The 26,885-nt window shown below is 39.0% G+C and overlaps 1 protein-coding gene across 5 annotated transcripts in view; it reads left to right on the top strand.

The window, feature by feature from the left end:
- LOC108666344 overlaps nt 1-26,885 on the top strand; it is a 142,844-nt gene that overhangs the window by 39,551 nt on the left and 76,408 nt on the right. For all 5 annotated transcript variants that reach the window (XM_018153196.2, XM_018153192.2, XM_018153195.2 and 2 more), the window contains exons 5-6: nt 10,959-11,665; nt 11,961-12,413. In XM_018153196.2, coding sequence (XP_018008685.1) covers nt 10,959-11,665; nt 11,961-12,413 — 1,160 coding nt within the window. The remainder of the gene's footprint in view (nt 1-10,958; nt 11,666-11,960; nt 12,414-26,885) is intronic.

The following is a 26,885-nucleotide window of genomic DNA, read 5'->3' as shown; positions in this document are numbered from 1 at the left end:
GCCGTGCTGCTGCTGCTGCTTTGTGTTGCACGCCGTGCTGCTGCTGCTTTGTGCTGCATGCCGTGTTGCTGCTGCTGCTTTGTGCTGCACGCCGTGCTGCTGCTGCCACTCCCATGCTACAGGCATGGCAGCTGCTGATTTAGTTGTCGTGCTGCAACAGCTACTCATGTTTCCTTGCAATTCCAAGCTAGTGTGATTAATAGCGTTTTTCCTTGGTAACATCAAGTTCGATTAATGGCATTTTTCCTTGTTACAGTTACACCAAATTTAATTAATGATATTTTTCCTTGCAACACCAAGTGCGATTAATGACATTTTTCTTATACAATTATTGTATTTAATAATTCTAATGCATTTTATTCTGTGTTTTTTTAGGCTAGTCGTTTTAACGGCCTGCCAAAAAAGGCACTCGATCAGATGCGGCCGGATCGTACATGTTATAGTGTTGTGATCCATGCATGCATGTTCGCCATTGATATTTTCAGTTTAATTGTGGTTGGCTAGGCTTTCCTAGCAATATTTACATTTCACTTCCATCTAGTAGGACCAATTATTTTTAAGAAAAGTTATCTAATTCAAGTATTTTAAGAATGCTCTTAGTTGTTCAGGTGTCATTTGTGCAGAGCGAGTATGAGTGAAGTGTTTTACAGAATTGGAATTATTTAAAAGAAAATATGGCTGATCTTCAAGCTTGCTGATGAATTATTGAAATAAATCCTATTGAAGAGGATAATGCCATTCTTCCTTGCGCTAAAGGAAGGGGATTAGCAATTTGTGGGTTAATTGGGTGAATGTGCTTCCGTTAATCAGGAAGCTTAAATTGTGCAACTCGTTCGGTTTGGAAAACTATGTAAATTTTGTGTCTCTATTGATTATCAGCAGTATAGTATCAATTATCAGCTGTAGTATCAATAATGCTGGCACCAATTAATAATCTATAACCATGCATGGACCTGGAAAAAAGTCAAGTTAGCAATCGTTTATATAGATGAGCAATTACAATTTAGCATCTCATCTGACTCACGTGTCATAAATTACTAGACATATTCACATGCATGCATTTTGTATTGAAAAAAAAAAAAAATTTCGCTTTGATGCTTAAAAATGTATCTTTTTGACCCACATATGCATGAGCAGCAAGCGTATAATTTACAGTCACGAGAATGTTGACAATTGTTGTTACAAGTGGCGAATTCTTCAGTTAAACCTAAAAAATAGTGTAAGTGAAATAAATATCAATGTTTCGCTTATAAAAAGCTATCCTCGTTGAATGTTAGAAACAGAAAAAAAATTCTCATAAACCGAAAAATCTGTTCATTTTGTTTAATTGAAAAATAATTATGGACAAATTTCCGCATAAACCTAATAATTTGTATATGTGATGTAGATATGAAGGTTCCACTGCTATGGAACAATAATATCATAATAGTTCAGCATTAAAATTTTTCTCACGAACGTAATTGTTTATATAAATGAAATATATATTAATGTCTTAGAGCTATACGAAGCATTTAGCTATACACCGCGCGTATGTCAGGCTCTCTGAACACGACTACCACAACAGGGGGCACGTCAGGACAAGCCCATACCCAGGGTATATAGCATGGCCTGGTCCCTCACTGTTGTGAGTTGTCCCTCCCACCTCCACCACGTGGCCGCCGCAGCCGCCCTGCACGCTTCCAGTGCGTCGCTGGCGAGCGATCCTATGTAGTCCAATGGTGCACTGTTAGTCAGCCCATGCATATATATCGCAGTTACTGATATATTCATTGTCATATAAATTGATTTGTGACGCAGTTATTGTCGTATAAAATTGACTTGTGACTACGACCAAATATCTCGCAGTTATTGATATATTCATTGTCCTATAAAATAGACTTGTGACAACGACGAAATATCTCGCAGTTATTGATATATCTTCATTGTCATATAAAATTGACTTTTGACTACTACGAAATATCTCGCAGTTATTGTCGTATAAAATTGACTTGTGACTATGAATAAATAGCTCACAGTTGTTGTCGTATAAAATTGACGTGTGACTATGAATAAATAGCTCACAGTTGTTGTCGTATAAAATTGACTTGTGACTATGAATAAATAGCTCACAGTTGTTGTCGTATAAAATTGACTTGTGACTACTACGAAATATCTCGCAGTTATTGTCGTATAAAATTGACTTGTGACAACGACGAAATATCTCGCAGTTATTGATATATTCATTGTCGTATAAAATTGACTTGTGACTACTACGAAATATCTCGCAGTTATTGTCGTATAAAATTGACTTGTGACTACTACGAAATATCTCGCAGTTATTGCCCTATATAATTGACTTGTGACTACGACGAAATTCATGTACGTGTTACTTATCTCCTACGTCTATGTTATTCATTCGCTACATAGTTTTTAAATATCGATATATTGACTCATCGGTATATTCACTGTCTTAAAACACAGACCACTGCAATGACTATAACATATTACTAGCGTTACTTGTCTCTGCATAACAATGACGGGTGACTTTACATGTCATTTTGTGTTACTTATTCCCTACATAGCTTTTAATAAGTGATATCTTTATTGTCTTGTAATACTGATTATTAGTGATTATTACATGCCACTTGTGTCACTCATCACACCATCAGTGTTATTATAATCCCCCACTCAGCTTTTAGACATCGATATCTTCACGGACCAATAACACTGATTATTGACCATCACGCATCCCTCTAGTTACTCAACTCGTATGTAAAGATTATGCTTGCTCACGTGTCACACAACTTTTCTTGTGTGGATAAACGTTTGTACCGGAACTTTTCTTGCAAAGTTGCATTAATTTTTGCGCTTGCGAATTTTAGTATGAAAAGTATGCTAGGTCATTTATTTGCAGCATTGCATCGCTCTGAATTCTATTTCTATTGAGGGGTGGTTGAAGTATTCAACTTTCAAGCTTTTGTATTCATATTGTGTTCATTAATCTTTGAAGTTGTAATTCTCATGCAAGCTTCATGTTCAATACTCGATTTAGATTATCCGTTTTGTGGCAAAATTCCAATTATTTGCGAAGTGTTCATCTTCAGAAAGATATTCCAGTTCAGGAATCTATCTTGGGCTATATACGCTCGTGATCCCTGCATGCTTGCTGTGTATATCCTTGATCATCCAGTGATTTTTTCGCTCAATATTGTTTCCTTTGCTGAATTTATTCTTGGAAACGCTCTTTAGACTATTAATTTAATCCTCTGAATTTGAGTCGTTTTCGCTTTACGAAAAACGCATTTCGCATTATGAAAAAGTATGATTAAAGCGTTATGCAATTTCTGTAGAAAGCTGATTTCACAATGATCATTAATTGTTAAAGAACTCGAGTGACATATCAGTGAGTTTATTACTGAAATTTATTGATATTCTGGTGCAGTTATCAAGTATCCTGTTGTGTTTGGTCGCATTGAAAGATTTCTATCTGTCTGTGATGGAACAGTGAAGTATTGTACTGACGCCGGACTGACGTGTAAGCACGTTGCAGTTGTTATTTATGCTGTGTACTTCTTGTACTGTTTAGCCAAACATTTTATGCAGTGTCATTTACAATCAAAAGATATTAGTTTGCAATGATTCCAGAGTGAGCATGGCTGAAAACCTATATTTCTACACCTGGTATGTACAAACTTTTTCGGACTTTGCCCTATTCAGTATAAGGGATAGCATCTTTTTGGTTAATTACTCGGGAGTAATTATTCAAATTATTTTCTGATTATGTAATGCTAAAGTTCTACTTTTTTCGAGGTTTTCTGAGTTCTTTAATGACAAATGGTTCCATTCAAGAATTTTTTTTTTGCATTTTGTTCATTGTCTCTGAACATTTGTGTTGCCCTATTATTCAGATTTATGGAAAGTATTCATAATTAAATCACTAATTTTAACTTTTCATTCGTTGCTAAGCCATTAATTAATTATTTTATAATTTTTCTACTCGAATAAAAATACTAAATTTAGTTGGCGTGTTGAATAATTTATAGCGTCGGTTAGTCGAATACCGTGTTGCTAAATCATCGTACACCCTTCACTAAATAATTGACGTGAGTTGACGTGCAGAAAAATAATTTGATATTGACTCTTGCTATCTGTGTTCTATATGTTTCGTATGGACATGATATAATATAATAATTGCCATAATAAATGTAATAATTATTGCACTAAACAATATTTATATGCAGTCTTGAGAATTTTGTTTATTCTTTATTATAGATGTTTGTCTTTGACTGGCAAACTAATGCAACTAATACCTATAAGAGTTGAATCCTCATATGCATTTACTTAGGGTTCACAAAACTTTTTGAAGCAAAGTTTTAATACATTTTTTAGTGTTAACTTGAACCATAATTCAAGTTAACACTAAAATGATGATGATTATAATTCCTTATTAACATCATGAAATTTACGTAATACTAATTAATACTATTAACGAATTATTATGATTCCTGTGTACGAGAGCGTTCAATTCTTGCCTCTCTAATGAATTTCAATTGAATTTTACTTTCTATTTGGTTAATTTTTTAAAATATTTCAATCGACTCATTTTCATTCAGTTACCATTTTTAGTATTAATTACAACCCAATAATTGCATGTTTTTTAGGACAGCAAAATAATTTATAAATAGTTCGATGAATTTACAACCAGTACAACATAAAGGATATGGTGTAAATAAAGTGCAAGGCCGCGATGACGACCGCCTGCAGCAGGGCTTGTCCTGATTTAGAAGATGTTGAGGCGTATGACAGGCAGGGCTGTTCAGATTAATGGTCGTCTCTTCAATATACAGTCATTAGACGAACGCTCACATGCTCGGTCGGCCCAACGTCTCTCAGGTTTGTCGGATCTTGTTGCTTGCTTTCTGCGCTCGGTCTCGTCGTACTTTGTTGGTTTCTGCGCCTGTTTCACTGTACCTTTTGGTTTCTGCTCCTACTTTGTAGGTTTCTGTGTTCGGTTTCGTCTTACTTTNCAGGTTTGTCGGATCTTGTTGCTTGCTTTCTGCGCTCGGTCTCGTCGTACTTTGTTGGTTTCTGCGCCTGTTTCACTGTACCTTTTGGTTTCTGCTCCTACTTTGTAGGTTTCTGTGTTCGGTTTCGTCTTACTTTGTAGGTTTCTGCGCCTGTTTCGCTGTACTTTTTGGTTTCTGCTCCTACTTTGTTGGTTTCTGTGTTCGGTTTCGTCGGACTTTGTTGGTTTCTGCGCCTGTTTCGTCGTACTTTGTTGGTTTCTGCGCCTGTTTCGCCGTACTTTGTTGGTTTCTGCGCATGTTTCGCCGTACTTTGTTAGTTTCTGCGCTCGGTTTCATCGTACTTTGTTGGTTTCTGCGCCTGTTTCGCTGTACTTAGTTGGTTTTTGCGCTCGGTTTCGTCGCACTTTGTAGATTTCTGCGCCTGTTTCGCAGTACGTTTTGGTTTCTGCGCCTGTTTCGCCGTACTTAGTTGGTTTCTGCGCCTGTTTCGCGGCACTTTGTTGGTTTCTGCGCTCGGTTTCGCCGTACTTTGTTGGTTTCTGCGCCTGTTTTGCCGTACTTTGTTGGTTTCTGTGCTCGGTTTCGCCGTACTTTGTTGGTTTCTGCGCTCGGTTTCGTCCTACTTTGTTAGTTTCTGTGCCTGTTTCGCTGTACTTTCTCGGCTTCTGCGCTCGGTTTCGTCGCACTTTGATGGTTTCTGCGCTCTGTTTCATCGTACTTTGTTGGTTTATTCGCTGGGTTTCGCCGTACTTTGTTGGTTTCTGCTCGTGTTTCACCTTGCTTTGTTGGTTTCTGCTCGTGTTTCGCCTTGCTTTGTTGGTTTCTGCGCTCGGTTTCATCGTACTTTGTTGGTTTATTCGCATGGTTTCGTCGTACTTCTTGGTTTCTGCGCTTGGTTTCATCGTACTTGGTAGGTTTCTGCGCTCGATTTTGCCGTCATTTTTTGTTTGCGACGGTCTGTTTTCCTGAGTCCCTAAATAATGACATCAATAATATTATAGATACTTTTCTAGATTACTTATTCAAGCCAGCGATGGATGTGAATATCAGGTCTGCATGGTGATGGATGGGGTTCGATAATTGTGACGAAACCTATTCTGCTCTCTTGCTCTAAAAATTTTTAGGTGATATAAAACTCATATAGGATAAGAGTTCGTCTATAGTCTGTACAAAAAGGAAGAAAAATTCAAGTCAGCGTTACTGAAACTTCAAAAAAAGTAAGCCAACTAAAAAACTAAAATAAATTTATTGAAGCATTTCGCAAATTTACACAACATTACTAGTTAATTTGTTACGTTGGACCTTCAAGGAAATGAAATCAATTTATGGACAATCATATATACCGACATATCTTGCATGACACGCGATGGTGGAATTCTATTTTAACTCGCGCTTAAATAAATAAATTAAGCCACTATATAGCTGATGCGGATTACAAGATGGCAGATACGGGAATATAGCTATAACTCTCACGCTACTTGTATTTATAAATAGAGCAAGCTAGAAAATATATGCATCGAAAATCGGGGCTAATCGATCAAATCTCTAATTCCACCACCAGACATCTTACGGTCAATCAGTATTTAATTGAATGTTCTGCCGTTGAATCAACGCCAACTAAACGTTACCTCAGATAATTAATTGAGGGCTTTGCCTCGAATGAAGATGTTAAAGTCATTGAAGACTTAAAACATTTATGTGCTTTTAAGTTGAAATTGATATTATTATGTTGGAGAGATTTTTAATTGTCATGCTGAATTGATGTCGTTTGTCGGTATCTTGAATAAAACGATCGAGGCTTCGCCAATCCGATGCTAGTCGGATTACTTCTTATGCAGTCAAACATCGATCTTTTATAGTGTGTAGGTAAATGCAGTTACATAAATAATGCATTGGTATTACTGTTAAGATACAGTGATACATCTTGATTATCTGCATAGGAAGGGCCCGTTATTCTCAGGCGGAATATAAAATATTTGTTTAAACTTTTGGAACGAAAACTTAAGTCTAGATTCTTGAATTTTGGTTCTGGCAATTGCCGACATGCAGCCATGCATGTTCCTATTAATGGAGCTCTACAATAATTGAAATTCCTATTATTGGAGCTATACAATAATTTCCAATTAACTGAACTACACAATAATTGAACTTTTTATTAATGGAGCTATACAATAATTGAACTTCCTATTAATGGAGCTATTCAATAATTTCCAATTAACGGAACTACACAAGAATTGAACTTTCTATTAATGAAGCTAAACAATAATTTCCAATTTATCGGAACTACACAATAATTGAACTTTCTATTAATGGAGCCATACAATAATTGAACTTTCTTTTAAGGGAACTACGCATTCAATAAACTTTCTATTAATTGAACTATACAGTAATTGAAATTTCTATCGATGGAAGTATACATGCAGCGGGACTGGAGCTCGAGTTTATTGTGTAGGAAATATTGATGGATGGAAGACGAGCATTGCGGCGCACGGTCTCTACACACAAATTCATTCAAGAGAGGAGGGAATTTTGGTGAGCATTACCCTGACTTTGCAGCGTCACGAAGCTATCGTTAATCATTTATTGTGCGGCCACGCAGCCGCTGCCATCTCTTGACTGCCTCGCCCAACTACTGCGCCTAGCCATGCCACTACTGCGCCCAGCCATGCCACTACTGCGCCCAGCCATGCCAGTACTGCGCCCAGCCGTGCCACTACTGCGCCCAGCCATGCCACTACTGCGCCCAGCCATGCCACTATTGCGCCCAGCCATGCCACTATTGCGCCCAGCCATGCCACTACTGCGCCCAGCCATGCCAATACTGCGCCCAGCCATGCCAATACTGCGCACAGCCATGCCAGTACTGCGTCCAGCCATGCCACTATATACTGCGCTCAGCCATGCCAATACTGCGCACAGCCATGCCAGTACTGCGTCCAGCGCCAGCCATGCCACTACTGCGCGCAGCCATGCCACTACTGCGCGCAGCCATGCCACTACTGCGCTCAGCCATGCCACTATTGCGCCCGTCGCACCACTGCGTCCTTATCTTGCTGATTCTGCTTCCCCTACGACCAACAAATCTATTGTTTCTCATCATTACTTCTAATCGCATTGCTGGATTGAAAACCGGGCTTGAACAAAAGACACTACCGTATATATAATCGCAAGTCCTCTTGTGTCAGCAATATTGTCAAAACAATCTTTTCTGTGCAAACATATACTCCAGAGTTCAAATTTCAAATTAGTTTCGAGTCCTGTGTGTTAATGGAAAATCTGTAGGATATTATCTGTATAAATCTGCATATTATCTAATTAATCTGTAACATATTGCCTGTGTACATAAAAGGAAATTAATTGAAAAGCTTAATTTGGTGGAGGGTTATTCTAAATGATGGAACCAAATTTTTTTAATTCGGATATATCAAAGTATAACTTAGTTCAGAATGAATATTATTATGTCTCATCATGCGTATAGACCGACTTCCAATTAAGGTCCTCTCTTGGTGGAATGCTTTTTTTTAGTGAATCATATCGGTATGGATCGGATTTTTGGCAAGAAATTCATAATTCAATATCCTCAATAACTGTCGAATTATTGAACGGTATAAAAGGTTTCAGAGTTCAGTTAGGTTATTTATATACTGAACTTGTTAGTTTTCTTATTCATGAAAGTGGAAGGCATCGCAAAACGGACTATATTCACACTTTATGTCTTGTGCAATGATCGTGATAATGCATTGTCTCATGGATAGTTTTCTGCTCGCAGGGCCAAGTTTAATCTGTACCGCAATCCCCATGAAATAATTGCCGAGATTACAAACCTATAACTGTAACCTTCATGAACATATTACAGTGACTCCACGAACTTATTACTGAGACTCCACGAACTTATTACTGTGACTCCACTACTGAGACTCCACGAACTTATCACTGAGACTCCACGAACTTATTACTGAGACTCCACGAACTTATTATTGAGACCCCACGAACTTATTACTCAGACTCTACAAATTTATTACAGGTTCCACCACGAAGTTATCAATGTGACTCCACAAATTTATTACAGTAACCCCCACGAACTAATTAATTTGACCCCTTAAATTTATTGCTGTAATCACCACGAGCTTATTACAGCGACTCCACGAAATTATTACGGGAACCCCGAGGAATAACCGAAAATTTCACATGACGGCATTTTACTCGAGGCAATGATACATTCTAGAAGTGAAATGCTTGTTGTCGAAAAGCGGTCTGAACAAAACAATGTCTTCTTGAATTCAACACTGTCTTACGTACGTTGAATTCACTTAAAATTCGTGATGGCCATTTAATTTACTCTGGACAAATTTCATGTTCGTGTCACTTGGAGCTTAGTTTTACAGTGTCACTATCTGGGAGTTTAGTTTAGGCTCTCTGTAATTGAGTTTGCTATATTTAAAAGTATATTTATTAACTATAATTAGTGATCTATAAAACATTAAGTATGACATTACTTTCCGATAGCCTACGTACGTTGAAACTCCTGCAAAGACTTCATCGTGTGGCTTCATTGTACACAGTGTCGTCTTAGAGGAGCCTTGCATTGTTCATTGTTTTTTGACAATCTATTGTGATTGTTGAACAATACCTGTCGTTTGTTGACGGCGCTGAAGGTCAATTGAAGTTCTGCTGCACCCACCCTGAGATCAGACTTGGTCCGTGACGTCCATTTCAGCAAGACGATATAAAGCGATGTTTACATAAATAAACCTTAAATTTTTTGAGTGCACTCGGCACTTTTTTCATTCAAACTTACAATTCTTATGTTTGAGTTTAAGATTTTCAACTGTTTTAAACAAGGCTGACTTGCTATATAGTGTTGATTGCGTCTCCGCCATGGCATACTACTATTTTCCGTTCTATATATACCCTATTTTATACTCTGTCATCCGATGGTGATACGCCTTATCTGTGGCTGCATAATTAAGTAAATTATGGTTACGAATTGAGCGTAAAGTTGATTTTATTAATTTTCAATGAGGCATGACCGTATTTTTGAATTATTGAAATAGACATCGTGTGAGGGAAACAGCTTGGCTGGTTTTATTTGTATTGTCTTATAATTTGACGAGGTGATCTTACCAAGCTAAATTTATTTCCTGGTGCATTATTTAAGAGCTTAATTTACTGGTGCGCCGGACTCGTATATATTGATAATCGGAGAGAAAATCTCAACTTTTAAAATGTTCCATTTGATTGCGACATCTCGTGTTCGGTTTAATTGGGATAATCTCAGTCCCGGAAGCTGTTCAAATTTACAAGCATCATTCTCGTTTGAATCTTGAGTTACGAACGTAACGTATATTCGTGAACGTACGATCGAAGACGTACAGCTGTGCTACCTGCGATCATTAATCTGAAGTGTTGTTGAGTGCAGGTAATCCGAACATGTGCTACCTCGCCCTGGTCTGCTGCTTGTTTTGATCTTGTGGTGCCGTCTATTATAGCGTTAACACCATTTCTCATGCCCACCTTCACCGACACAAGTGGGCTTTTGCTACTGCCACCCTTGACTTTCTTGTTAATGTCATAGCCCTGCGGTTAATTATTGAATTCTTTGCATTCTTGTTAGTTGATGTCCCTTAAATCTTGAATGGAAATCTTGTAGACATCATTTATAACATTCGTCTTACTTATGATCTTCTTGATTCGGCTCCATTGAAAAACTTTCTCATACATTTTTTCTGCAAAACCATTTATGCAAAAACCCTGCTGGAAATTTAGTTCAGGCGTTAGCCAATTTGCTGATATATACGGACTCCGTTATAGACTCTGCAGCGCTCAATTATCTAAAAAATATCCTTACATATTACCTAGTGCAAATATTTACAATAATTAATAGAATGCCTAAAACCTAAGTTTCAAATCCTGCATTCCAACCGTAACGATATATTTTTTTATTCTCTTCAGGTGAACACTTCCGATTGTTCGACTGTGATATCCGTGAAGAGTTCAAGCCTGAATACCATCACACATCTCCCTCCGTCGTCTCATCTGAATCATTATCCAAGCACGAACTAAAGGAAGAGCTCGTCTCAGACGAGGGTCTTGAAGATATCTGTCGTCCCTCTCGCAACGAACCCTCATCTCAGTACTCAGAGTATGACCACTTGCTATCTGAACCTACTTGCCAAGTTGGACAAAAAGGGCAAAAGTCAGACAAATTCACAACTAAGGACCTTTTTCATGAAGCAGCCGAAGCTCTCCTGTTAGATACTCTGCCATCGGGAACGAGATTGCCTGAAGGCTTCTTGCCTCTCGCGAACTGTGCAGATTCGCGGCCTACTGCGGGTCCTGTTTCCTCTCTTTCTTCAGAGATTAAAATCGAGGAACCCTTTTCTTATGACCCTGCTGGAAATTTAGTTCAGGCGTTAGCCAATGCTGACACTCTGAGAGACTCTGCAGCGCTCAACATCTCTTCTGTTGACATTGAAAACCTTTCTTCGATCCTCAGCAGTGAAGACACGGATGCCATTAATGCACTGATCCAAGACATTCCTCAGGAGCTCGACGTTGATGGTCTCTTCAATAGAAGTGACCTCAATTTCAGCCTCGACGAATTCAGCTTCGAGGGCTTTCCCGAGGAGCTACAAGTGGTTAATGATAGCGGACGGCAGGTACCGTAGCATTGTCGCGCTTAATGGTTTTCCAGTTTCTCCTCCTGTTCATTCTTTGCTGGTATAATTGCTGTTACTGTCTAGTCCTGTTGAAGCTTTCAGCACCAGTTTGTATTATCGTGTACAAATCTTGTAATTGTCGGTAGAGATACTGGAAGAAATTTAAAAAATGATTTAATGTTTCTCGTCTCATGGCTAATATTTACTTCATTTTGACTCACTGAAAATTTCGTTTCATTTGAATTTACTTGAAGGAAAGGACAATATGCTAATTGGTTTGATGTTTGTTCTACAGACCGAGACAATTAAAGTGGAGAATACATCCAACGCCCAAAGCTCTCTTCCTGGTTATTCCCCCTTCTTTTCGCTCGGTGCTGCAAACGACGACGAGTCGCAAAGCTACAAACGACGTCGTTTGTTCGACCATTTTGAAAACTTTGCTTCTGAGGATCCCAGAACTCGCATCCGACGTCCCTCATCGTCAGCCAGCAGCGGTCACGGCACTTTGAGTGACGACTCGGACGGAGTTGCGACCCCAACTGCTTCGTCCGCTGCTGTTCTGGACAACTTTGACCTCTTCTCAAGCACTAGTAATAACAGTGGCATTATTGAGAGCTCCGGAGACCTGCCTGACTTAGGCATCGGAGCTGACAGCGTTGACTTGGGATCTCTGGCTTCCCTCAACTGCCTCAACTCTTCGCTCGATGAAATGATCCAAGCCTCCTACCAGCACAACAGAGCTATGCAGGTACGTAATTATTTCTCGACTTCAAATTATAACAACAGAAATGCTATTATTTTTGGATCATATTAAAACTATAACACTTATGATGTTATTATTATTGAATATTATTGGATTGATGGTATCCAATTTACGGCTCCAAACTATTTAGACTTATTATTTACGGCTCCAATGCCTCATTACCTACCTTAATTTGCATACGGATCAAGTCATTGATTTGAAATGTCATATGTTGACTGGCTTTTAGCGCTTGTGTTAAAATTTGGTTTGACAGGTTTATTTCAGCCTTTTTGAATTATTTGCGAATTTCATTCATTCCATAAAATGTCTTATTTGGACGAAGGATATTCAACAACGGCACTCCAGAGGTAAGTATAGTAGGGGTAAAAGCCTTTATAACGTGTTCACACCTCTTGCCGGTTTGCTGAGAACTTTTAAAGTACTCTGTATAGCGGTTTCTTTATTGGTGTGCTGCATTCGATCAAAAACTTCAACACTCGCATATATTCGGTACATTCGCCATCGTACAGTTGATTCAGAGGCAGTACGTGCGTATTTTCTCTAATGGCCGTTGCAAGAAATTTCATCGAACCAAGTTCATATACTTTATTTCCTCTTAGCAGAACTTAATAATAACAGACTTTTTTTATTGTATTTTATTTAATATTATATATTAAAAACACCATCATGCCTATACGTGATTCTTCAAGTGAATAAGAATTTTGCATTGTCGTATTGTGTTTCTCCGATAGTCATAATTGCTCGTCTCCAGACAATTTATTAGTACAGGAAAATTTGAAAAGTTTAAGACCCTCGCGAATTGGGTTCATTAAAATCCTAAAGATGATGTTCATTAAACCTTTTTCATGGTGCGTTCTGCCTCCTCGGCTTTTTAAATAATGAGTATCTATAGTGCGTGTTGGATTACATTTTGTCCGCCGTCGGGGTAGCTATTTAATCTGCGATGATTTCCCTCGTTCTAAGAGTCTGCAGCTCATCTCTTCTTCACAAGATTTTAGGTTTTTCCCTGTACACCCTGTAAATACAACTCCTGCATGGTGCCATAATATAAAAATAGGTAACAGTTCGTCAGTCAGCCAATGTGCAAACTAGGGCTTTTTAAGCTAAGCCTTAATTACGTAGCGGCCGATTTCGCTGACGAGAAATCGGCCGCTACGTGAACTTAGTCTGTTATACGCGTACTTAGGTTGTTACGTGTACGTATAGGCTACTACGTGTACTTGAGGGCGTTTTGAGAGCACGGCCCCTATAGCTATTATCGCGGCAGATGGTATATAGTATGTGCCTGGAATTGCGGAGGGGCGATGGAAGCCTGCCAGTTTCATTGTTCCCCTAACAGTCGTGTTACAATGCCACTGTAAAATGGCTGGTGATCGTCGAGTGCGTCGTGTCTGCTACATTGCAGGCTTTCTCCATTTGCCGTTTCCCTTGTACGCGTGCATGTATGCCATGTGGGGGGCAGCTGCGTTCATTGCTGAACGCAGCTTCAGCACTAAAGCTTCTGCTGAACCCAGAAACTCGTGAAAAATATGATCTACTCGATCTCTTGTTTCAATTCATTTGAACTTCCAGCCATAAGAGGGAGATTTTTTTGTAGGTATTTTTTAAAAATAGTAAATAATAACATAATTCGCTCCGGTGGACGATGGGAGACATTGATATGTAAATAACAATTATTTTTATTCAAAATAAATCTTGTTATCTTTGTATAACAGTATTACAAAGGTATTGATCCTATAACTCTTAATAATTCTGATAATAAACATGAAATCATAGTTCTAATAATAATACAAAAACTAAAGAAGTAGCGATGCGTCTAAGGTTGTGAACTAACCTATCTTCACCCATTTACGTCACCCTCGTATTAAACTATAAGAGTTTGAAGGCTTTCATCATAACATTACATTCATGTTTCATTTGTAACTGGGTTCCATTTTAATGTGTTGGTGCCGTGGCCGGTTTTTAGTTGGGCTGCAGAGTTATTGTATTGTTGTAGTCACCCCTGGCGCGGTCTCCTCCTACCTGCACCACGGGTCTCCGCCTATTGTAGAGCGCGCGTCGTTCCCGCCTTTCTGGCTGTTGTGCGAAGCTCTACGGGATCTCATCCGCACCTCCGTATACCAGGTCCTGCCATAGGACAAATGACGTTGAGACAACTTTAATTCTATACGCTGTTAATTCTGCTTTGTTAAATCTACTTTGTTAATTCTACCTTGTTAATTTTACCTTGTTAATTCTACCTTGTTAATTTTACCTTGTTAATTCTACTTCGTTAATTCCATCTTGTTAATTCTACTTTGTTAGTTCTACCTTGTTAATTCTATCTTGTCAAGTCTACTCTGTCGATTAAACCTTGTTAATTCTACTTTGTTAATTCTATCTTGTTGGTTCTACTTTGTTAATTCTACCTTGTTAATTCTACCTTGTTAATTCTACCTTGTTAATTCTACCTTGTTAATTCTACCTTGTTAATTTTACCTTGTTAATTCAACCTTGTCCTTCATCTACCTTAACCCTTTCGCTGGCAAGCATTGAAAAACCCAGAAATTAAAATTTCAGAAATCAGTTCAAGAAAGTAAGAAGTATTATGCGAAATATTTATTCGTATGTATTATTAATTTTTTTATTATAGGTTTAAATCGCATTTGCATAATTTATTAAATACTGTCACTACCCCAAATATTTTATTTATAATTAAAATTTAGATTATGCAGATGAGAAATTAATAACACAAAAATTTAATTAAGTAAAATTCAATCAAGTTACCTTACATGATTAAATACATTGATACTTACGCCTTTTCAAAAAAAAAATGCGGAAAGAGCGTCAATTTCATCATCCAAGTCGAAACTTTCATTTAAATGCTCATATTTTAATTCTTGGGCATAGAAGGTGGTGATTCTATGGATGGAACGATGGTCAGATGATTAGGGATATAAGGAATCTTCAAGCACAAACCAGAAGCCGTGATGAGGCGATTTCAAGTGACCATAAATATTAACTTGCCCGTGAATGGGTTTATTCAACGCTGACAGAAACAACGTAGAATTCAACTTTGATTCAATGGGTTAAATTTGATTCAACCGGACAACGTTGATTCAACGAGTCAACTTCGATTCAACGAGTCATCTTTGATTCAACGAGTCATCTTTGATTCAACGAGTCAACTTTGATTCATCGAGTCAACTTTGATTCAAGGAGACAACGTTGAATTCAACGTCATTTGTCTACATGGTGGGTGCCAGTTGCGAGTCCACGCCAGCATGCAGCGAATCGCTTATATGCAGCGAATCGCTTATCCACACCTGAAACATTGAGCAGATGTACAAACAAAAAATGATGTTGGTTCTTTTCATCTTAAGAACTAATAACATCGTTACTGAAGACGGATGTTGAGATATAGTTGAATACAAATTAAAAGATTCAAATTTCATGCAAAGGCGATATCTCTGTCGTATTTCGAGGACTGCAATCGGCTTTTATCTCTGTTTTGATAATTAATGTTATCGACTGAGTGAATGATTTGTAATGTTAGAAAATCATGCACAATGTTAGTTGAGCATTGTTTTAGTATTAGCGCGCATTCAGTGCTGAGAGAAGTTTGTAAAGATACAATTTTATTATTTTCATCTGTCTTTCAATCCATTTGCCTGTTCGTATTGACGTTTCTTGAAATTCTGACTCAGTGTACGTAGTTGACATTCCAATCAGATCCTCTAAAGCATATGTGTCTCATGCAGTGCTGCAATAGCATGCGTCTCAGTGCTGCAATAGCATGTGTCTCAGTGCTGCAATAGCATGTGTCTCAACGTGCTGCAATAGCATGTGTCTCAGTGCTGCAATAGCATGTGTCTCAGTGCTGCAATAGCATGTGTCTCAGTGCTGCAATAGCATGTGTCTCAGTGCTGCAATAGCCTGTGTCTCAGTGCTGCAATGGCATATGTCTCAGTGCTGCAATAGCATGTGTCTCAGTGCTTCAATTGCATGTGTCCCAGGATCGTAATTCACAGTGATCGCTGTGTTAATGATCAGAAGATGTCACCTTGTAGGCTTCATTGGATCCCTATATAGGTTCAAAACATACATAACATGACCGTCAAAGTACTCGGAAGACTCCAAAAGCATGAATCCTCGTTGGCGTCTCGACGGAGCTTTGATCGAGTGTATCGAACGACTGTGTCAGTCGGATGACCTCCTCCTGGCCGTCTTTGGGTGACGTCCTCCTCATGGCTTTCTTTGATCGACGACCTCCTCCTGGCTGTCTGTGGGCGATGACCTCCTAACTGTCTTTGGGTGACGACCTCCTCCTGGCTGTCTGTGGGCGATGACCTCCTAACTGTCTTTGGGCGATGACCTCCTAACTGTCTTTGGGTGACGACCTCCTCCTGGCTGTCTTTGATCGACGACCTCCTCCTGGCTGTCTGTGGGCGATGACCTCCTAACTGTCTTTGGGTGACGACCTCCTCCTGGCTGTCCTTGATCGACGATCTCCTCCTGGCTGTCTGGGCGATGACCTCCTAACTGTCTTTGGGTGACGACCTCCTCCTGGCTGTCTTTGATCGACGACCTCCTCCTGGCTGTCTGTGGGCGATGATCTCCTAACTGTCTTTGGGTGAAGACCTCCTCCTGGCTGTCTTTTGGCGTCGACCTCCTCCTGTCTGTCTTTGAATGACGACCTCCTCCTGGCCGTCTTTGGGTGACGACCTCTTCCTGGCTGTCTTTGATCGACAACCTCCTCCTGGCTGTCTGTGGGCGATAATCTCCTAACTGTCTTTGAATGACGCCCTCCTCCTGGCTGTCTTTCGATGACCACCTCCTCCTGTCTGTCTTTTGGCGGCGACGCTCCCTCCTGGGAGTGTTTGAATGACGACCTCCTCCTGTCTGTCTTTGAGTGACGACTTTCTCATGGCTGTCTCTGGGTAACGACCTCCGCCTGGAAGTCTTTGGACGGCGACCTCCTCCTGGAAGTCTTTGGGTGGCTATTCTCCTGGCTATTTTTGGGTGACGATCTCCTACTCGAAGTCTTGGGACGACAACCTCCTTCTGGAAGTCTTGGGATGACGTCCTCCTGCTGTCTGTCTTCATGTGATGACTTTCTCATGGCTGTCTTTGGAAGACGACCTCCTCCTGTCTGTCTTTGGGTGACGACCTCCTCCTGTTTGTCTTTGGGTGACGACCTCCTCCTAGCTGTCCTTGGGTGGCGACCTCCTCCTGTATGTCTTTGGATGACGACCTCTTCCTGGCTGTCCTTGGGTGGCGACCTCCCTGTAAATCTTTGGGTGGCGACCTCCTGGTGGCTGTCTTTGGGTGACAACCTCCTCCTGTCTAAGTGTGACGACCTCCTCCTGGCTGTCTTTCGGTAACTACCTCCTACTGCTGCTGTCTTTGTGCGCCGGCCTCTTCCTGTAATTTGCCAGTATTTCTCTTATTGCTCTTCTTGGCCTGCGGCGCCTCATTCATCCCACTGCTGCTTCAGGAATTCGTCCCCCTCCCACGATCTAGCATTGACGATATTAATTAAACAGGCAAGTGTCTGTCACTATTCCGTTGTTTAGCGCATTTTCTCATTTATGGAAAAAGGCGCTATTGTCTCGTCATGTCTGTCCGTCCGTCCGTCTGTCTGTCTGTCTGTGACTTCACGTTTTCGTCGATTTTGAGAAAATGCGCTCTCTGTCATTCACTGCAGTGAGTACTGAGTTATATTTTTATGTAGATACGTTTGTCTTGAAATGTGCGTGAGCTTCGAGGTCTTAACTCCATCTGTAAAAGTTAAGTAGCTTTAATTGACATTTACCCACTGCAATCATGCTGTAAATTTTATTAACGATCTTATTTTTATATGCTTAACTATTTAATAGATTCTGAATATGAATTTTTTAACATTATATTTTTCATTAGGTATTTTTCATACCTACTTGCTAACACTCATTATTGTAATTATTTTTGAATTATTGACGTATATTCTCCATATAGCTATATTTATTTGTTTGGGCCATTCATTGTGAAAGGAAGCCTCTCAAACTCCGAGGTATTCAATTCTCAAAACGTTTTTTAGATTCTAGATTGTTTAATGCTTCCCTAATCTCTTGAATGCCCGTTGCCCACTCCAAGCTTATCTGAAAATACAATTTGCTTAATTGAATTTTATAATTTCTTCGGTGCAATCAATATTTGTCGTCACAAATTTGAATAAATGTATTTACGAGATGAAACTCAAAATTGAATAACACATGTAAATTATGCGAGAAAATTAATGGAGAATTAGTACTAGTGACATTACTCGATATGTCATCCACGAGAATCTATAATGAGTTGGAGATGGAGACGCTTGGGAGAGGATCTAAGTGAGTCACAAATGACATGCTGTGGTATTCAAGAACTTACAAATTTCTTTTCTAGATTTAAGTTGATATGATATCTTAATAATTGATATTTGTTTAGTAACAATTTTAGCCCCTAGTTAATTTATATTTCTGATGGAGGCGATATTCAATAAAAAGTTTCGAATTTTTATCTTGTTTAGTAATATTAAAAATATACTCAATTGTAGATTTATTATAACCCTGTAGCGAGATTTCTGTGGTCGTAAAAATGGTTATTCAATGTTTGAACTGCAATAGTCGGAAGCATTTGTCGAGCGGTGGATCACTCCTTCAGGTGCGTTGCGGTCGCCGTAATTACTTGGAATATTTCACGCCTTCACTGCATTGCTGTAGGAGAGGATGAAACTTTTTAGTCATCGTCAAGAATTCAAGCAATGCGTTATTTATAAAATACAAAACTTTTAATACCTTCTTTATGTTCATTGAGGAAAAAATCATCCTACGCAAGAGAAATAAGGCATTCATGAAAATAACAGCGAAGAAGTGGTTCCAGTAAGTGTTGCGTGTGTCAAATAGCAACGCTCTCACATGACGGTTAGTGATCACACGCATTCTAGTGCTTTTATATTGTTGATAACTAATTAAATTTTATTAATAGTTCTACGCAGTTGATTGTTCTCTTTTGTGTCTTTTTCCCAACGGGAACTTTCCACTTGATGTAATTCCGTGTATAGAGGTTTCCATGGCTAGTAGTTTAAGCTTGAAAAGGGACGATTAATCTTTTTATTTAGTATAATTTGAATTAAATACTGAATTATCTATCGTACATGGTATCAAAGCCTGCCAACATTAGTACATGGCCACATCAGTGATGGAAAGCGAATTGCTGGCAATGACGACTACGAATTAATGTCAATCCTGAAATGTTTGACAAATCACTAACAAAATTCGTCCATTACAAATATTATTGGTTATTATATTAATGCGGATATTCTACAATGTCATTTACAATGTCATTACATACAATGTCATTACAATACTACGAAACTGATTAAGTGAATGACCGGAATGAATGACATACAGTAAATATAGGCCGCGACTATCCACATGCAATCAAATAATAAATTTGAATGAGTCGTATACAATTGAAACAAATGCTAACGCTATGAGAAATAATTAACTGTGAATATATTTATTTTGCCGGGAAATTTACTTCAATTTTTGGGCAATTTTGTTGATTACTTTTTCTTTAATGAATGTCACACGCTTGGATCAGTGGACAGAAAGTATAGCATAAGAAAAGTGCAATGGTGAGGCAACTTGTTAATTTTGTTAATTAGATTGTATTGAATCAAATACATTTCTCATACGTTATTCTTGTAGTAGAATGTATCTTATACACTTGAGTTCGAGTATATCATTTCGTAACCGTTACATTCCATGGGATGTTCATCAATCACAAGGCTTCTTCGTATTACAGTTGTAATTTAGCCGCCACTTGTGCCAGGGCTGTACATACTTAGGCATGATTTATAGGCCCCTGGAATTACGCTGCCATGCAAGTTCGTGCGTGTCGCCGCGACTTGGGTGATTGTGTGTGCCGCTCTGCATTCCAGCTCATCTGTATTCACTTATATTATGGTATTATAAACACTGTATTCGTTCAAATATGTAATTCATATTTAATTTTAATGAAAATTAATCATCAATCTGGGCCCCGCTTCCGAAATTTCTGATGATACTTGTTCCTCTTAATTGGCCCTGGTTTTAAATGAGCACGGAGGCACATTCATGAACTTTCTCATTATTTTCCTAAATTGAATTTTTTGTATAAAATCACAATATTGGTAGTGAGCTTAATTAACTCCCAAGCTTATTACATCAATGAGGAATTTTGATGCAGGAATCAAGCTTTCACAGGCATAAATGATAGCCTGAAGTTCTGACGGTGATGCGGAGAGCGGCGCTTTGGCTGTCTCGTGCGGAATCTATTGCGTCAAGATATAATGGCTGGACTCATCCGTCTTGTCTTCAATGACGTGTCTTAACTACCGTACTTACTTCATTGCTCATTTGTTAGCTCGAGTAGTTGGCCACGGACCTTGCTCAACCCACAGCGTCTTGTGCAGTCTCTCTACTTTCATCCCTTTTTGTCTAAATTTTTTCATCCCTGTACTTTCATCCCTTTTGTCCAAAATTTTCACTGACTAAATGGTTAGAAAGCCTTTGAATCGTTCACATTAGCTGTCCTATATATAGCTGTTTAGTGAGTGTTTAGAGCCCTGCGTGCTCTTCAAACGTTCAATTAAATATGAAATGTTGATTATGCGAATTGTTATGAAACTCATATGGCTGATAATTCTTTGATAATTCACTTCATTCTTATCACTGCTTTTGTATCACATAATGTGTACGTCAAAAATATATTCACTGACGATGGGTCTAGAGCTTATTCTTGCACTTCATGACTTTTGCTGACAATGAACTAATAGTTGGGGTAACAACTTCATAGAAGGGACTTGCATTTCTTGCATTTTGCTGACAATGAAGTAATATTTGGGGTATCGACTTATTAGAAGGGACTTGCACTTCTTGACTTTTGCTTCTTGACTGAAGTAATAGTTTGAGTAGGAAGTATGTACACGGGCGCTCCTGGCCACGCTCTTTAATTGGCCACATCGCTTTCACGTCGACATTCGCCAGCCTCCTCGGCCACACACGCAAGGTTTCACTGCGTCCATAGGAATCCATTCCTTCTAAATTCCGACCTGGAGGCCGGGAACCTTGCGTGTCGTGATTTGCTCAGTACGTGCTCGCTTCAATTTATCCGCGTCGCGAGGTGTTCGCTCATTAATCAATGGACGAGCGTGTATCATCATCAGAGTTGAGCCTAATGATGGTTCAGGAGCAGTTCATCATCGTACATGTGCTTGCTGAAGCTCGTCATAACTTGTGATTAGTACGCTCTATAAACGCCGTCGCACTTTAGTGTCTCCAACTTACATGTAGAGGTGTAAGACGCTAGCTGTTACATATATGATCTAAATACGTAATGATGAGTGCATTGAGAAGTTATTATGAGATTATTTTTCCCTCTATTGCATATAACATCATTATTGTTATTTGATATTTAATGAAAAAAGCCGCGGTGTTGTAATTCCATTCATCTTTAATGTATTCCCATGTACGATGATGTCTTCGTAATGTACTTTTTAATAATAGCTAATTTGTGTTCTTTGAATATTATGGGTGTCTTGAGGGCGCGGCGAAGTAACTTTCTAATGTACCTTCCAGAAAATCTAATTTGTATTCTATAAATATTTTCATAGTCTTAATAGCGGCGAAGTGATTTCCTAATATTCCTCCAGAAAATCTAATTTGTATTCTATAAATATTTTCATAGTCTTAATAGTGGGGAAGTAATTTCTTAATATGCCTAAAGGAAAATCTAATTTGTGTTCTATAAATATTTTCATAGTCTTAATAGCGGCGAAGTGAGTCACAAGGAGCCGAGTCATTGCGCGCTAAAGGCCTATTTGTTTAAGAGCAGCTCTGCATTAGTGGCTATTATTCCAGGTGCGTTCCTTAACGCGTAAGCCTGCATGGCCGCCAGCAACATGAGATGCAGTTAATTTGCATGCCTCCGCTTTGTGGGTTTTAATTAAGTCACCCAGGTAATCGATCGGCTCGCATACTCATTGCTTCAATGTAAAAGCTATTTCCAGTAGCCCTCGTAAAATGACTTCACCTGATCTTGTACCTAGGCCTCATAGACCAGCTGGTCTTTCTCAATACATGTTTGCCGTTTTCGTAACATTGTTCAGCTTAATCATCTATAGCTTCTATTAGCACATAAAAAGTTTCTATTCTGATGGCTTAATATTTAAATTACGGAATAGTTAATTTTATCCGACGTACTACATGATAATTTTTTTTCTAGTAACTTGTGCCTGACAGACGTTGCAAATTCGTCTGTGCTACGCATGAGATGTATTATTAAAAATTGGCATTTTTCATAAATAATCACTTGAATTTTATAGTTTAGCTGATCAAATGATCATTACATTGGGCGTTTCAGTGATGGCCAATAGTGCATCTCCAGATTTTTGAAATATATTATGCACAATTGGAGTCTTTTTAGAATCACTTAAACTTTCAAGTGCAACTTATCAAATCATCACGACCTAGTGCATATGTAGCAACCCTTTCTAAGATTTATTGTATGCAATACCATGAAATCTGCTATGTGCATTTATATCTCAATAATGCAATTATTATAACGTATTCCTGATGCTGAGCGCCGCGCTGCTCTGATAGACGGGAGATCTCCTCAGTTAAAAGTTTGCTCCTTCGAAATTTGTATGCTGTGCCTTCCATTTTTTTTGCATGGTGTGTCAAGCTGGTTCTATTTCGTTGCTACTTAACTGTAGCTGCTTTGTGGAGTAAAGGTTAACGTAAATCCGATCATGTCATCATAGTTTGTTATGATCGCCATAACATATAATAGTTACTTGTTTATTCGAATCCGTAGTTATCTTTGCTACTTTGAAGTTTCTTAGCTCATCTTTAATTTTTTTAGTTTGTTTTGAAATTATTTTTCTCTTAATTAAATAGTCATACTTATGAAGTAAGTAGAAGGTTGTGGCTATAGTAGGACGTTTCGTTCGGTGACATATTGGATGCAATAGTAGTCGAGTAGTCGAGGTCGAATAAGGAAGTCTAGTGTACACTGTCCTATGTGTGAAGCTTCTGAGTTTACGATCAGGAATCACTTGTGTTTTGTTTTTATTCGTCTAGAGGCGCGTACTACCAAAACTTTACAATCACAAACGGCTTTTTGCGTAGTGGTTGCTACTTGTATACTGCGGCAGCGCGTGCGACACGACAAGGTTTTCCGCAAACCTTTCCACCAGACAAAGGAAATTGGAACAACTTTGAATTAACGTAGATTCAACCTAACTACGTTTGATTTAACATCATATGTCTGGTGGGATTAACGTCTTGAGTTTGTGAAATACTGACCATAGGAAAAATTTTCACCCAGTTTAAAGGTTATCCGGTTCCCATGCAGCGCAGCATATCGAGGTGCGAACGTTTGGTGCAGGAATATTGTGTATGTCGTAGGCGATTTGCTATGGCATGCATTGCGATGTGTTAGGTGTTAATGTCGGCGCGTTATAACGCGCCGACATTAACACCTTTAATAGCAGCCCTTTAGCTATTGTCGTCCATGACTTTTATAGACAATTGAACTTGGGGTTTGTAGCAGATTGTGGTTTTTTTCTTTCTTAAATCTGTCTCCGCACCTGGAAGTGTAAGAGCCTCCTGACCCGTATTTAGAATGGCTGCTAAGATGGGCATGGTTTTTTCTTAGAAGCTTTAAGTGTGTTTTGTTAAGCGGTATTTGCATTCGCTCGCCCTTTGTGACGTAGCTCTTGTAAAACAACGCTTGTCTGCCGCTGGTCATCATTACTCCTTGAATGAGTTGTGCAGTAGATGATAGATAAATTCAGGTATTCCTTTCTTCAATGTTCAGTGGCCCTGATTAGAATAATTTAAGTTCTTACGCGCTTCATTCCGCGTTTCTCTTAGTTATTTTGGCGTAAAACGGATTGTTTAAATTCTAGCGTAAAGAGCGTTCACGCTGCTTGAAATCGTTCAGCGGCTTCTTCGTCATGTGTTCTACTATCGTTTCACCGTCAGGTTCCATCGATCGAAGTATTCGCAAGCTAAGTCTTCGCATAGCAAGTACCTGAAGATATCCTTCATGAGTATATCTTAATTATTTCCTTTTTATCGTCGAGGCACTAACCTGAATGCGCTGCTTGATGTTCATCAAATTCGATGTTGTCTCCATCGGTCGGGCGCTTGAAGGCTCGTTCTCGGGTCTTCTGATCATTCGCCAGGCCAAGGCGCTCGAAACCCTCTGACCTCGCGTTGCTCTTACATCTGCCAACAATGTATTGCATTAGTTTATCGATCATTAAACGCACTTTCTTACTTTAACATACAACATACCCATTAAATAAAGCGTTCTTAACCTCTTTTTATTAAATTCGGATATACTTATTCTTAGCAAGATATACTGTCTACCTGTTAATTCTTGGAGTGTTAGATCACTGAACTTTAACGTGGCAATTTTGCCACGTGCGTTACGGTTGATCAAATTTAATCTTGATTCGGTTTCCTGACTACACTTTCACAATGATTTGCAATTCCGCCTTACTTATTTTCCATAGGTTTGGTATGATTCCCTCCGTTGTAAGCTTTTTTATCAGGATTTTTCACTCGCTGCATCGTCGATGCTGGCCTAAGTTTTAGTCCCATTCTATTCGTGCGTTTAAATACCAGCTTATACTTTCACTTAGCTGCTCCTTGTTTGGCCTATGGTTGAATTTAGTGTAGAACGTTCGCGGAATGGGGGGGAAATTCCCGAATGGGAAGTTCCCGTTCCTACCAACTTAATCTTAATACATTCTATTCGCGAAGGCTCTTATTCTGCTCACCAGCAAATTGTTAAATCGTATCCTGTTTTCCATTCTAGTGAAACTCCCCTTCGTGGAAAAAACGCTGTGCAATTCATGCAAGCAGCGCAAATTCGTTTCGAACGCTTCATGGCAAGTTTGCTTAGGTTATTCTGTGTTTCTTGAATTATTTCCAACGTATGAGTTACCAGATATAAAACATGATTTTCAAACCCTTATAGCAAAATTCCGTAGTTATTTCTGTGGTATTTATTTAACGCACATTTTACTATAAATGCGTCTTAGGCGCGAAACATGTCACTAAAATGTGTTCTATTTAATGAGTAATGAGTATTTAATGTTTGAGTTTCATTGCGTAAAACCTTTCCCCTCGGCGACGCCAGGCCCGGGCGCTTGCCATCCCACAGTGATTGTTGAACGACGTATATAACGAAATTTCTTCACTCTTATCTATTATTTTTCCGATACTTGTAGCTTAACACTTAAGCGTCTAGCTGTACATACCATATATGTCGCCTCTCAGAATGGTGTTTATTTGTTTATGTACCAACCAAGCATGATTCGTCCGATTGTACATTAATATCGCCTTTAATTTCAGGCTGCGCTATATGATCAGAGGGACAAATATGTCGCCTGTCAAATTATTTTCTATGAATAAATTTCAGTAATGCGGTTTGGTTTAATGTGGTATTTTGCACCGTCATGAATGGCGGTCGCTTAACAGTCGATTCCAATCGTTCGTAGAACGTTTCATCCCTTGAAATCTCAGCGCAGTGACGTTTTATCCACAGCAACTTCGCCCGCCTCCCTCGTGTTCCTGCACAAATAAGATATCTTAGCTTCAATTCTTTGCATAAAGATACGATTTCTCGACTAAATTTAATACCAATTATAATTTCCGACTTGTCCATTTGTTACTACATCAGTAATAATTTATGGAGAAATTTAGTTATGGACTTGTTATATTTTTCACAGTTTTAGATCTTTGGTTATCTTTTCGAGCGAAATTGAAATTCTGATCTGATGATTGACACACTATGCTTTTATTGCAATGATAAATCAAAACAATTTTAATGACACAGTTCCAACCATCGTGCATAGTCCAACTATACGGTCGAAAAGTTAGCAGAATGTGAGATATATTATTAAATATGAAGTTAGTATAATGAGATATTCCCAAACATGTTTATTCTAGACATTGGTACTTTTTTTTACACAAAATAGAATTGATCTATAACATTTCAAACGTGACGACTTGAGCTAAAATTCTATGCTGCTTGCTCTAATATTTCAGTTACGGAACTACCCATTTGTGCTGAAAATTTGTGCTGCTTGCTCTATATAAAGTGTCAGTTACAGAACTGCCCATTTGTGCTTGAATTGTGTGCTGCTTGCTCTAAAGTTTCAGTTACAGAACTGTTATTTAGGCTGAAATTTTGTGCTGACGTGTGCACCAAAGCTCCATGCATGCTGACGTGTGCACCAAAGCTCCATGCGTGCTGACGTGTGCACCAAAGCTCCATGCGTGCTGACGTGTGCACCAAAGCTCCATGCGTGCTGACGTGTGCACCAAAGCTCCATGCGTGCTGACGTGTGCACCAAAGCTCCATGCGTGCTGACGTGTGCACCAAAGCTCCATGCGTGCTGAC

This window comes from Hyalella azteca, unplaced genomic scaffold (assembly GCF_000764305.2).
Source record: "Hyalella azteca isolate HAZT.00-mixed unplaced genomic scaffold, Hazt_2.0.2 contig5432, whole genome shotgun sequence".
NCBI lineage: Eukaryota > Metazoa > Arthropoda > Malacostraca > Amphipoda > Hyalellidae > Hyalella > Hyalella azteca.
The sequence above is the reverse complement of the archived record's forward strand: the minus strand, read 5'-3'. Positions and strand labels throughout refer to the sequence as shown.